The 14,446-nt window shown below is 38.8% G+C and overlaps 1 protein-coding gene across 1 annotated transcript in view; it reads left to right on the top strand.

Moving 5' to 3' along the window:
- LOC139936009 (glutamate receptor 2-like) overlaps positions 1-9,745 on the top strand; it is a 34,627-nt gene extending 24,882 nt beyond the window's left edge. The window contains exons 14-20 of the mRNA XM_071930705.1: positions 259-464; positions 1,807-2,005; positions 2,759-3,009; positions 3,295-3,418; positions 5,021-5,155; positions 6,096-6,143; positions 8,735-9,745. Coding sequence (XP_071786806.1) covers positions 259-464; positions 1,807-2,005; positions 2,759-3,009; positions 3,295-3,418; positions 5,021-5,155; positions 6,096-6,143; positions 8,735-8,800 — 1,029 coding nt within the window. The 3' untranslated portion in view covers positions 8,801-9,745. The remainder of the gene's footprint in view (positions 1-258; positions 465-1,806; positions 2,006-2,758; positions 3,010-3,294; positions 3,419-5,020; positions 5,156-6,095; positions 6,144-8,734) is intronic.
- The last annotated feature ends 4,701 nt before the right edge of the window (positions 9,746-14,446 follow it).

Here is a 14,446-nt window from a genome sequence, read left to right as displayed (position 1 = left end):
GATGAAAGAGACCAGGTGATGGTGGCGACTCCAGAAGTGAGCCCCCACTACAATTTGAGGACGAGGCTGCCACGGACGCAAGTCTTTGCCGAGTGACAATGATAACTCCTCACTAAATTAAAAAGTGTTTGCTTCCATTCTACCTTTATAAAGTATAACGTATCTCAGGATAAAATTTATCAGTTTAGACCATAAGATATTCACACGAAGGAATACGTAGTTGTCTTTTTATAAATAGGTGTATTTTTGATGTTTTAGGTGAGTCGATTTAGTCCGAAGGAGTGGCACCGTGTGGATCACCCTCCGTCTACGCCGTCCGGCACGGGGGACTACTCCTCAGAGAAGCCCGGTGAGAGGTTCGTGACTGAAGACCAAGAGGAGACCGAGAATGACTTTGGTATCTTCAATAGTCTATGGTTCACTGTAGGGGCCCTCATGCAGCAGGGATGTGAGCTATGTCCAAGGTTAGTCTGCACTATTGATAGGGGAGACATGAGACAATAAATGTGTTTTTATGGGGGAGGGGTACGTTAAAAGGGAACTAAGCCGTATCCAAATTGGCCTCTACAGCGTTGGCTACGGCTGTTACTAAGGGTGTTGCTAAGGATGTCCTATACCTCAACGCATGATGATGAATAAATCTAGCTGTAGCCGTAGCTGTAGCCGCTAATTCGGACACGGCCGTAGACTATCCTTTGGTGATATTGTCAAAGACCAGTATTCTCACTTGGTGGGTAGAAAAAAAAACCTTGTTGCATTACTTTGTGTGCTTTCAGATGGATAATAAAAATCTTCAGCTGGTTAAAGACAGTGGACACTATTGGTAATTGTCAAAGACCAGTCTCATCACTTGGTGTATCTTAACATATGCATGAAATAACAAACCTGTGAAAATTTGAGCTTGATTGGGCGTCGGAGTTGCGAGATAGCTATGAAAGAAAAAACACCCTTGTCACACGAAGTTGTGTGCTTTCAGTTGCTTGATTTTGAGACCTCAAATTCTAAAGTTGAGGTCTGCAAATCAAATTTGTGGAAAATTCCTTCTTTCTCGAAAACTACGTCACTTCAGAGGGAGCCGTTTCTCACAATGTTTTATAATATCAACCTCTCTCCATTACTCGTTACCAAATGAGGTTTTATGCTGACAATTATTTTGAGTAATTACCAATAGTGTCCCCTGCCTCTAAGTACTTTATTCTTCGAGTGATAAATTACCCCATTCTTAAAAACTACGTATTACTTCAGAGGGAACCATTTGTTTTATACTGAAAACAATGTTTTATACTGAAACAGGGTTACACAGTCTTGAAGGATCTAGGCAGGGTATCATCCACTAGGAGCGTGGGTGGTAGAGCAGAATGCACCTGTATTTACGGGGCAAATACGGTTCAAGAGCAAAAGTGCCAGGACTGAAATTCGAACCAAGACGCTATTGCTGACAACACCAGATCTTGGGTCTTCTTTAATGTAATTCATTTCAGTATTAATCTTTATGCGATCACCAAAAGGGTGATTTTTCTTCCAAGTAAAGTGCAGACTTCATGGTATGAAGATCTCCGTGACCCTAGACTTATAAGAAAAGGATCTCAACAAGTCGAACAAATACTTTTTGTTTCCCAGATCTATGTCCGGTCGCTTGACTGGCGGTGTATGGTGGTTCTTCACTCTTATCATCGTCTCATCCTACACGGCCAACCTGGCTGCATTCCTCACCGCCAAGAGAATGGTTATGCCTATCACGTCCGCAAGTGACTTGGTGGCTTAAACGGCTCCCTACTGAACAGTTTTGTACTTTTTGTTTCCCAGATCTATGTCCGGTCGCTTGACTGGCGGTGTCTGGTGGTTCTTCACTCTTATCATCGTCTCATCCTACACGGCCAACCTGGCTGCATTCCTCACCGCCAAGAGAATGGTTATGCCTATCTCGTCCGCAAGTGACTTGGTGGATCAAACGGCTATTACCTACGGTATTTTAAAATCCGGATCCAGTCAGACATTTTTTCAGGTAAAGAACTATTTAAAATCGGTTATCACTGATATTTCTAAAAGCCATTTTCACTGATAGCCTTGTGGCCTCAGTTGGAATTCAAAGTAAATTTCGCAATTACTAGGTCACCGGTTAGACGTATTGTTTCAAATAGCTGCGGACATTGTTTCAAAAATCAATTGTTCATTATAAGTAATATCGGTCAACATTCGGTTGTTGTATTGATAAGTTGGTGTATACAATCATCGACTCTGTGATTTTTTTTTTAAGCTTGTTGTAATACCAATTGAGTACTGGTTCTTTTTAAACTCATGTTAGCCTATTTCCTAATGCAATATGATGTTAAAAATAAATAAAGAAAGAAAGAAAGAAAGAAAGAAAGAAAGAAAGAAAGAAAGAAAGAAAGAAAGAAAGAAATACTGTCATGTTTGCACTTGGATCTCTTGAAAATTGTTATTCTCCATGTCTATGTTTAAGTCGTACGGAAGATAATAAGTCGCGAGTGCAAAAGTTACTAGGATAAAATCAGTGTTCATGCCATTGAGTATATTGTCCTTAGTTGCTTCTCTTCACATAGGAAGACAATGATACATAAAGTGCTTTATAATCATGGTGAAGTCACTGCAACAGACTGGCACTTGGTGTGTGCGTAAGAATATCTCGTACGTACAACTTACTATTTATCTCGTACATCTGACATATCTCGTATCTTGCCTAAAGACTTTCCTTCAGAACCAACAACAATATTTGTATTTCTTCATGTATGTCCAGACATCTACAGTTCCCCTTTATCGTCATATGTGGGAGTTTATGCGCAACTCTGAAGGATCGCCTTTCGCCAATACGACGCAAGAGGGCGTGGAGAGAGTTCGTAAGTCCAACGGTAAATACGCGTTCCTGCTGGAGTCTGCCATGAATGACTATTACAACTCGCAGCCCCCTTGTGACACGATGATGGTTGGGAGTCTATTGGACTCCAAGAGCTACGGTATCGGAGTCTCCAAACATCTAGTTGAAGTCAGGTAAGATGAATTAAGTGGCGTCTGTCCTTACAGAAAAGTTTATGTATTTGACTATTAAGTTATTTACCTTTAATAGATATTAGGACAGCGAAAGTGAAAAGAGGTAGACAAAGCAGAAGATGGAGAGATGACACAAGGGTGTAATGCAGGCACAACGTGGATTAGAACTGCATTAAAGGCAAAGGACACTATTGGTAATTGTCAAAGATCAGTCTGCTCACTTGGTGTATCTCAACATATGCCCCAAAACTTACCCCTTCCTTTGATTTCACCCCGTATCAACAGGGAGCTTTTGACGCTGGCCATTCTGGAGTTACGAGAACAAGCCACCTTAGATACTCTCCAGAAGAAATGGTGGAGTGGTAACGGGTCTAGCTCCTGTAAAGTTCAGAAAGTTCCCGAACACCTGGTAAATAAAAAGTTTACTTGTTAGTTTCACAATTAAAGACAAATCAAGAAAATGAGAACATGAGAATGAACTGAGCCAAACTGAACGTGCTGGTTTATTCTGGGTCTTATTTATAGAGCTTCTCAAGCAAAAAAAGTTAGCTTAAAGAAACGTTACAGAGTTGGTAAGAAAACAAAATCGTGAAGATCACAGATCTGATTACACGGTCTGATGATGATGTTCAAAACATCCCTCTTAAAACATTGCTGTCTGAAATGTCATATTTGATGAGAAATAAATAATCTAGTTTCGCCTTTGGAGTTTATCGCTTAGTGAGCGTTTTATTCCTTTTTATTTTGGCATCGATGCAATGCAAAATGTGTAATCGGTTTTTCGCTATTCTCTCGTGACCCAGAAGGCCGATCGATCTCAAACGTCTACAGGTTTGTCAGTTTATATATATGGTGGATTATATTAAGATATTACATTGCCATCAACTGTTTTGTTAGCAAAAACCAATTCTGGTATGCTCCTTTAACACAGTGCTAAGCAGGAAAGCAATCACAGTTGTTTTCATGAAAAAAATCTGAATACAACCATGGGGGAAGAATCTTTGGCTACAGCTATGTCCATTGGTTGTCTTGACATTATTCGAGAACGGACACATTTTCAGCGATGCTCCGCAGCTACTGCTGAGCCGTCAACTCGGACATGACACAACCTCCTTATACTTTCATTGCTAAAAGACACTGGACACTATTGGTAATTGTGAAAGACCAGTCTTCTCATTTGGTGTGTCTTCTGTGGAAATAATTTGAACTCAAGTGGTCGTCGAAGGTTGCGATAGAATAATGGAAGAAGAAAAAAGCGCCTTTGCCGCACAAGTTGTGTGATTTCAGATGCTTGATTTCGAGCCCTAAAAATCAAAATCTGAAGTCTCGAAATCAAATTGAAATTTTTTAGTTCGAAATTACTTCTTTCTCAAAAACTACGTCACTTCAAAGGGAGCCGTTTCTCACGACAGCTCTTCATTGATCGTTAACAAGTAAATTTGTATGCTAACAATTATTTTGAGTGATTCCAATAGTGTCAACTTCCTTTAACACGAACAAAATTAGAGGGGTATCAGTCGAAACAGTGTCCATCAGTCAAAACCAGCTATACGAGCTAAGGTTTTTGAAGTTTACAGTTCTTCTCTTAAAGGCAGTGGACACTATTGCTAATTACTCACAATAATTATTAGCATAAAACCTTTCTTGGTAACGAGTAATGGGGAGAGGTTGATAGTATAAACATTATGAGAAACGGCTCCCTCTGAAGTAATTTAGTTTTCGAGAACGAAGTAATTGTCCACGAATTTGATTTTGAGACCTCAGATTTAGAATTTGTGGTCTCAAAATCAAGCATCTGAAAGCACACAACTTCATGTGACAAGGGTGTTTTTTCTTTCATTATTATCTCGCAACTTTGACGACCGATGGAGCTCAAATTTTCACAGGTTTGTTGTTTTATGCATATGTTGAGACACACCAACATGTGAAGACTAGTCTTTGACAATTAACAATAGTGTCCAGTGTCTTTAATTACCACATTTTGATTCCTAATATTTTTTTTTCGTGGTAGCAAAAGACCAGCGCGCTGAACCTCGAGACGCTAGCGGGCGTTTTCTACATTCTTCTCGGTGGCCTTGCAGGGGCTCTCCTCGTTGCTGGAATTCACCTCTTCTGGCGATCACGGCATGAAATCATCGCGGCCAAAGTAAGCACGACTGTATGTCTCACTCTTTGCTTGCATGTCGGTTGTTTCCAGGTGGTACTTTAATGGGTATTGGTACTTTATTTTAATACAAAACACAATGTCGTCAGATTTACATTAAGCATACACAGTTTAAAGCCATTGGACACTTTCGATAAACAGTATTGTCCAAGGCCCACACTTCGTGTATCACAACTTCTATACAAAATAACAAACATGTGAAAATTAAGGCTCAATCAGTCATCGGAGTCGGGAGAAAATGACGGGAAATACCACCCTTGTTTCCACTCAATCGCCGTGTCATGACATGTGTTTAAAATAAATCCGTAAATGTCGATATCGAGAATTGATATTGTTTTAATGTTTTCTCAAAAAGTCAAGCAATTCATGGAATAATGTTTCAAGAGAAGTCTTTCACCACTACCTTCTGTAAACCCTGTAAGTAATTTGTAAATCTTTGAAGAAAAAAAAAATCTGTACCGAAAGTGTCCAATGGCTTTAAAGATAATGATGGTAGAAACTGTGAAAATTTAGTGTAAATTTGTGGACATTGTGTATTGTGTTCTACAAAGAGAACCCAAATCATTTAACCTAAATATATAACCCAAGAAGAGCTTCCCTCCCAAACCAAACATACAAACAAACAAAAACAACACAAAGAACAACAACAACAACAGCAGCAGCAACAACAACTACAACAACAACAACGACAACAAAAGCAGCAGCAAGAACAACTACAAAAACAACAACAACAACGACAACAACAACAACAACAGCAGCAACAACAACAACAACAACAGCACCAGCAGCAACAAAAATAACAACAACGACGCCAATAAGAACATTAAAACCAAAGGCCTGTTTTTTCCGGAGAAGGTAAACACCAATAGAAATACATTGCTATGACTGATAACTTGATGGTTTATTTCTCTGTATCTTACAGGACCGGTACCTTCAGGCGCGTCGAGAACTTTTGCCAGAATCCAAAAAGGTAATCAAAATGACGAGCTTTCATTAGAGCAATCTTCACAACGAAAGCTTCCGGGCATACTGAGAACTATTTAGACATTGTTGTCATTCCAAAGTGTTTCCTGGCAGGCAAGAGACTGCATGGTTTGTGTATGTTGAAATGTACATTTTGTATTATAATTGCCACAAAACAGCTGGACAACTTTGGCCCCTTTGTACAATGTCTGCATAAAGGCCAAGCTCTGTGGCTATTTGAGCTGTGTACAAATAAGGAAGTCCAGGCTCGGTGGCTCTTTAAGCTGAGTACACATTGTGCCTGCATGAAGTCCAGGATTTGTGGCTCTTTGAGCTGTGTACAAATTGTGCCTGCATGAAGTCCAGGCTTTGTGGCTCTTTGAGCTGTGTACAAATTGTACCTGCATGAAGTCCAGGCTTTGTGGCTCTTTGAGCTGTGTACAAATTGAGGATACAGGAAGTCCAGGCTCTGTGGCTCTTTGAGCTGTGTACAAATTGTGCCTGCATGAAGTCCAGGCTCGGTGGCTCTTTAAGCTGTGTACACATTGTGCCTGCGTGAAGTCCAGGCTTTGTGGCTCTTTGAGCTGTGTACAAATTGTGCCTGCATGAAGTCCAGGCTCTGTGGCTCTTTGAGCTGTGTACAAATTGTACCTGCATGAAGTCCAGGCTTTGTGGCTCTTTGAGCTGTGTACAAATTGAGCATACAGGAAGTCCAGGCTCTGTGGCTCTTTGAGCTGTGTACAAATTGTGCCTGCAGGAAGTCCAGGCTCGGAGGCTCTTTAAGCTGTGTACACATTGTGCCTGCATGAAGTCCAGGCTTTGTGGCTCTTTGAGCTGTGTACAAATTGTACCTGCATGAAGTCCAGGCTTTGTGGCTCTTTGAGCTGTGTACAAATTGTGCCTGCATGAAGTCCAGGCTTTGTAGTTCTTTGAGCTGTGTAGAAATTGTACCGGCATGAGATCCAGGCTTTGTGGCTCTTTGAGCTGTGTAAAAATTGTGCCTGCATGAAGTCCAGGCTTTGTGGTTCTTTGAGCTGTGTAGAAATTGTACCTGCATGAGGTCCAGGCTTTGTGGCTCTTTGAGCTGTGTACAAATTGTGCTTGCTAGAAGTCCAGGCTCTGTGGCTCTTTGAGCTGTGTACAAACTGTGCCTGCATGAAGTCCAGGCTTTGTGGCTCTTTGAGCTGTCTAGAAATTGTACCTGCATGAAGTCCAGGCTCTGTGGCTCTTTGAGCTGTGTACTAATTGCGCCTTGGGAGCTCCAGCTGTGTGGCCCTTTGAGCTGTGTAAAAATCGTGCCGTCCAGGCCCTGTATTCATGTCAGACTTTTGTTTCACATTTTTTTGGTAAAAAAATTAGATTATTGCTTGCAGCCATCGCGTTTGGTACAGGGTAAACAAGTTCCAATTAAGTGTTTGTAGTAAGTTTTTAAAATCTGAGATAAACATTTTGAGTAAAAGTTGATTTTCTATAATATTAATAATAATATGGCCGATTGGAAAATTCTTGCGAGAATTGTTCCCTTGATGATATAAGCATGACATTTTGCCCACAGTCAGAATATGTCACGAGAAAGATGTTTCGCTGTAGGGTCATCACAGATTTTGTCGAACTATTGAGAAAAAAAAAAGTAATTTAAATTTAAAGGGAATGTACACGTTGAGTAATTACTCAAAACAAATATTAACTTAACAACTGACTTGGTAACGAGCATTGGAGAGCTTTTGACAGTATAAAACGTAGCATAGATTTTGAAATAGAGGTAATTGCTCAAAGACTTTTAGCTTAGAAGTCTTTTATTCCTTTCTGAAAGCACACACATTTGTCCAACAAGGGTGTTTTTTCTTTCATCATTTTCATCCCAACTCCGGCAACCCAATTGAGCTCAAATGTTCACAGGTTTGTATATGTTGAGATACACCAAGTGAGAACACTGGTCTTTGACAATTACCAATAGTGTACATTCCCTTTAAAGGCAGTGGACACTATTCGTAATTGTCAAAGACTAGCCTTCACAGTTGGTGTATCTCAACATATGCATAAAATAACAAACCTGTGAAAATTTGAGCTCAATCGGTCATCAAAGTTGCGAGATAATAATGAAAGAAGAAAACATCCTTGTCAAACGAAGTTGTGTGCGTTTAGATGGTTGATTTCGAGACCTCAAGTTCCAAACTTGAGGTCTCGAAATCAAATTCGTGGAAAATTACTTCTTTCTCAAAAACTATGGCACTTCAGAGGGAGCTGTTTCTCACAACGTTTTATACCACCAACCTCTCCCCATTACTTGTCACCAAGAAAGGTTTTATGCTAATAATTATTTTGAGCATTTACCAATAGTGTCCACTGCCTTTAACAGACAAAAAAAATATGACACAATTGTGTCATAGTTTTCTGTTTTCAATGACCAAATTATTGATAGCCGTAAAGCCAACTATCTCATGTTGGATGTTTTACTCATAGTCCATGCTTATATCATTGAAGACAAAATCTCAATATTACCTGCCGTAGGCCTACAGATCAGGTTTCATAATTTGCTTCCTTTTGATTTGTTCTCGGTGTCCATTGACTTGTTTTTGCCTGTCTGTTTGTTTTCAGCAAACATTACCAATGAACAAAGGGGCTCAAAGCAAAAGTAGTGGAACTGGCAGTCACACAGTGTGATATCGCCCTCATCGGTCACTGTTTATGGCCATTACTGAAGACAAAACACAAATCAAAGCCATATATTGAGAGAGTTGCGACAGCTTGCGATTACAAAAGCCATTTTGAATCCAAAATACACTTACGCGAACACAGGGTAGCAGACTTGTCTGCCAATTTTGTCGAGTGCTGAATTTGCACCGAAAAAGCCGTCCAGCAACCACGTGACCAGAGAAAAGTGGTGCCTGCATGTCGCAACTAACTCAATACACATCTCCGCACAGACCGGGGCTCAATTTCATAGAGCTGCTAAGCACTTCAAATTTGCTTAGCATGAAATGTTTGCCTTTATAAAACGAAATTATCAACCGAATTTCCACGTGATTTTCAGGATAAGCAAACAGCAGTTAAATACTAAAACAAGCAACATGCAACAAATGGAAATTTGGTTGGTAATCCTGTTGTTATCTAGGAAGAAAAGTCATGCCAAGCAGAAATTGTTGTGCTTAGCAGCTTTATGAAAATGGGCCGTTATCGCAAATACTCGGTACGCGCGTTGTATGCGTTGAATATTATGTGCACGCTGGTCTAGCTAGCGCTTTTAAAAGGCGGATACCTAGGTAGACCAGCATGCATCTCGTCAAAAGTAAGCGCTTGCGCAATGGGTATTTGCGAAAAGGTCAATAAGTGTTGATTGGGGCGCCCTCTAAGAAACGTTATTTGGATATGGAATATGTGTACAGATAATAAGCTAAAGCAAGTATCGATAAAGGTAGTGTGATACTGATTATCTTTTCTTTATCAAAAATGCATTGTACAGAATGGTTTAGTAAAAGTAAAAACACGTTTTAATGTCAAGTTTGTGTTTCTATTCCGTAAACTGTTATTATTCCACTTACATTCATGTTCGAGAACATTCCTGAGTATGCTCTACTGTATTATTTCTACCAGTCACGAACAACGTAACTGCCGTACGTCAAAGACCGTTTCATGTTTTAGGAAAACGCGGGTTTGAATGAAAGTTAATTTTTTATAAACACCAATTCTCCGACCCCTTTGATACCCCCCCCCCCCCAATAATATCCAAATGTTTCGATGAATTAAGTGTGAATGTTTGAATTGCAAATCGAAATCGTTTTATTCGTTTGCCTGTGGATGATTATTGTTAACGGTTAAAGTGGTTGCTATACTTATATCTTAATTTTTGTACAAGTTTTGCCAATTTGTATGTCAACGGATTTGTATAAGCTACGTTAAAGGGACAATGTAAACTGTTGGAAATATTGTTGAAACAATTTGTTAAAGATTTGCACATAGGCCTTTATCCAGCTTAAACATAAAACTGTTTCCAATCGTGACAGCGTTTTAACAGTTTTATTTTGGTCACTTTGTTATTTAAACATGTTCACATGTCAAGAAAAAATGTGAGTATTTTTATCGTGCGCTCGAAATCATATCGTGCTCTCGAAATCCTGTATTCCATGCACACAATAAAGAGCACTCTTGGCAGAATAATTTGTTTTCATAATTGAGTCCCTTAAGGGGCTCCATAAATATTTGAAACTGGCGTTTGTGTTGGAATGTTTATGCCACGCCTTTGTATCAAATGGAAGTAATTAAACACTGTGTTTGAACTTAAGTTATCACGTTATTGAATACAGGCAGCGTATTTGGTATAGATTATGTGCCATTTCATTGCAAACCAAACTGCATGCCTCCTTTCTGCGCGGTTTTAGAACCCATTGTATTAAAGGAATGTGACACAGAAAAGGAATTCGTAGGCATTTTAACATTTGGCAACGTCTTTGAACTGAAAATACCCAAACTAGTATGTTATTTGATATGCATGGGTAGAATCAATTCAATTCAATTCAATTCAATTCAATTCAATTCAGTTCAATTGGACATTTTTTCAACAGAACATCCTTAGTTAAGAGTGTAAATATTTCTGTGCTTAATTCTGCCTGGGAAAAGGGGCAACAATACAATTCAAACATTCTTTAAGCCTAGGTGAGGTTGGGTTGACTATTGACAACTCTACCAATAGGATTTTACCCTTACTGCTGGAATATTCTGTGGACATTTTTTGGGAGCGTACGACAGTCTTCACTTTTCCTATTAGTTCTGTGGCTTATTTCTTCAAGTAATGTAAGTGAAAACCATTTCCATTTATTATGGCCCTTTCCCCGCTGTTTTCTAATTAAGGAATTCAAAGTTTAGGTCGTTTTTTGTAGTTTGCTTCAGCTCGTTGGATATGTTTTCCATGCACCATGAATATTTTTAAGTCTGACACGGCAAGTGCAAATCTTTCTGCACCCTTTGCCCTTTCAAGGAATTAAGAACAATTTCAACCCCTTCTTGTTATCCACTTCAACCTTTGGTTTAAGTATTCTTTTTGAGATAAACTTCATTTAGAGCTTGGCTTCTGTAGTAAATAAAAAGGGAAATACTCCTCACAACAGTCTTTTGACAACTTGGATAAGTTTGCAACAAAAACAAAATCGTGGCAGTATTTTATGGGTGCGTTCTTTTAGCTTCCCTGGGTCGACCCCGGTCTGCCCCGGTACAATCGAATAGCTTTGACGGGGCTCACCCGGGTCAGCCCCCAGTGCCTTGCTTGTGGAGTGCCGTCACCACGAGAGGGTGAGTGTGATTGTCAGGGGCTCACCCGAGTGAGCACCGCGGGGTCGACCCAGGGAAGCTAAACGAACGCACCAAATGAGTGGCCGCCATTCTCGTCTGGTGCCCTCCGATACTTAGTAAACTCTGTTAGCCATTCTTCGTTTCATACTCAGGGACCAGGCCTGGGACCAGACCTTTTGTTCCTCCAAGGTTTGGTTTGGTTTGGTTTGGTTTGATAAAAAGCGTTAATGGAACAGAAATGAACAAACTTGTTACACTGGCACTAGGGTGCAAACAAAACGAGTCCGTTAGTGGGGCTATTTACCTCAAAAGGTTGTTGTAACTGATTTAAAAACAATGAAACAACAAGGTGTGACGTAAAAAGTGTATTATAGAAAACGATTACGATAATTATGTAGTTTCTGTTTAGTATATACAACTTTGCATGTTTTGAAAAAGTAACATTTTGTAAAAAAAAGCAACTGAATTGTTATTGATGTCGATGTACATGACGCCGAAATAGCTCGAATGTAATGGGAAGCGCTGTAAATTGAAATGATAAAAGTAGAACAATATTTGTTTCTTAATAATTGTTTAGGTTTGAATTAAAAACAAAATTTACTAGAGCGAGACTTGAACCAACGACATCCGAAATAACGAACCGGCGCTCTTATTCATTGACTTACTTGACTCACCACTCTGTCTTTATTTAACATAATGTGGTGAAGTTGGAGCTCAGTCGGAGTTGTGGTTTAGTATACAATATGTTTTTTTCAAAAATTATACAAAGCAACAGATTTGGTTATAGAGTTGTAAATGGAACATTGAAGTTGAGTACTATTCGAAAGTCCTTAATGTCACCTGGAAATATAATTTGTTTTCTTTCTAACATAAGAGTATATGCTTATCAACAATAAAACAATTTTTGAGTAATTGTTTTTCTCGATTTATTTGTTAAAAAAATATATAAATTTGTTTTGGGGGCTGACTCCGCCTACCCCTTTTGTGACGTCATCGATGCAGACTTTGCCTGCAATGCGTATAGTAAGCACACGTGCAAAGTGCATGTACGTCCATGTCCATGAGTTAGTACGTTAAACAAGAAGTGTTTTTCTGCATTCAGCATTAATTACACTTGGTCGGAATTGCCGGAAAAAATGCAAAAAAAAATTCTTTTTTTGAAACGTACAAACTCACGACATGGACGTTACATGTACTTTGCAAGTGTGTTTACTTTACGCATTGCAGGCAAAGTCTGGCTCGATTGACGTCACGAACAGCGCCCTCTCGGGTCGGGGCCTACTCTTAAACTTGTAAATAACATAAGAACTAATTTTTTAAAACCTTAGTTAACTGTTTATTCACATTCCACTCATCAAAACACATATATTAGTGACAAAAGCTTTAATTTGAAGGAACAAAAACACTTCCAGGTGACTTTAAAATAACATCTATAAATTATATTCTTCATCCAATATTTTGGTCAGTTGTACGTTTAGAAAAAAAACATAAACAAATTCAAGAAGTGTAAAGAGTTGGGAAAGTAGATTTAAAAAGTACGTATATGCGAGACGTATTTAATGAAAAATTTTGAAAATGTGTATTGAATTATTGGCAAACGGATAGTAGAACATATAACTTATTTGTTTATACAGAGTGTGTTTATAACTCGGGTTGCTCAAAATAACGTATGAATGTTTATTACGCTTTGTATTTACTCAGTACCAAATTAAAAGGTGGACACTTATTGCTGGTGATAAGCGTGCCTTTGTGTCAAATAAGCCTATAACTTGATTTCAAGAATTTGTTGTTTTGCAAAGGGTGAAACTTAATGTTCAAAATAAACATATAGTAATTGAAGCCGTGTTAACAGATTCATCGTTTTAGAGTTTGGACCGTCGAAAAAAAAAATCTTTTTTTTTTTTTTCATTTTTTATCTGCAAGTCACCAGACACACAAGGCCTGAAGGCCACTTCCAGGTGTGGGCTACAATAATTTTATTCCAGAAGCCATTGCCACCTACCCCTAGGGCTGAAACAGTTTTACCCCCTATACAGTCCATAATGTGTTTAAAGTCATGTGTTGCATGAATCATGTAGTGGGGTGGGCTAACTCTTTGTACCCTTTTCTTTTCTTGTTTTGGATGCGAGGAGGGGTTGAGTGGGGGAAATGTTTTGTTTTATTTTATGAAACATGCATTGAATTTGGCACAAAGTCAAAGTATTTCATGAAAAAAGACTGGCTATAGGACAACTGCAGATTTTTCTTATAAACAAAAACAGGTGGAGAGACAAACAATTTTCTGTCAAACATATGGCTGTCATTACTTGTTTTGAATACTTTTTTTAAAGTTAAAATTTGCGATGGTACCATAGCAAAATATATTGAAAAATGCCTAATAATATTTTGTTAAAACAGGTTCTGACTGTTGCCTTATTTCATGTTTGGTTCATCAAACTTCTCACTTTCACGACCTACCTGACCGGACTAATTGTGGAAAATAGACAAAAAAATTGTTTTATGTTTTTCTTTCCATTCTTGTTCTTTCTTCTTCTTTCTCACTGACAACACACATTTTATTAATTTTGGTTTTTACCCATACACCGATGTGTGTTAGCACTGTATACTCAGTACTTTCCCGAGTCCTGTGAAAAAATTTCACAGGCATATTACTCGAGTGGGATTCGAACCCACGACCCTTGCAATTCTTGAGCAGTGTCTTACCAACTAGACTACCGAGGTTGCCCGGTAGCTAGAGGCAGTTCGAATCCTATGCTTTGGCAGCGGGCACCGCAACGACATAATAGATGTTAAATTTGCATCGGGGATACAGAATATTAATTTTGTTTTTTTATTTTTTACACATTTTATTGTTTGTTTTTCTGTTTGTATGTTTGTTACTGGGCACACACAAGTAAGACAAGGAACAACATTGCCAAATTGTGTACAAAACTGTAACTTTTTATTGTAAAATTATGCTGATCATCAAATATTGTTAGTTTTTGGGTACACCTGTTAATAATGATAGTAATAACACTCAAGTAG

This window comes from Asterias amurensis, chromosome 4 (genome assembly GCF_032118995.1).
Source record: "Asterias amurensis chromosome 4, ASM3211899v1".
NCBI classification, from domain to species: domain Eukaryota; kingdom Metazoa; phylum Echinodermata; class Asteroidea; order Forcipulatida; family Asteriidae; genus Asterias; species Asterias amurensis.
The sequence above is the reverse complement of the archived record's forward strand: the minus strand, read 5'-3'. Positions and strand labels throughout refer to the sequence as shown.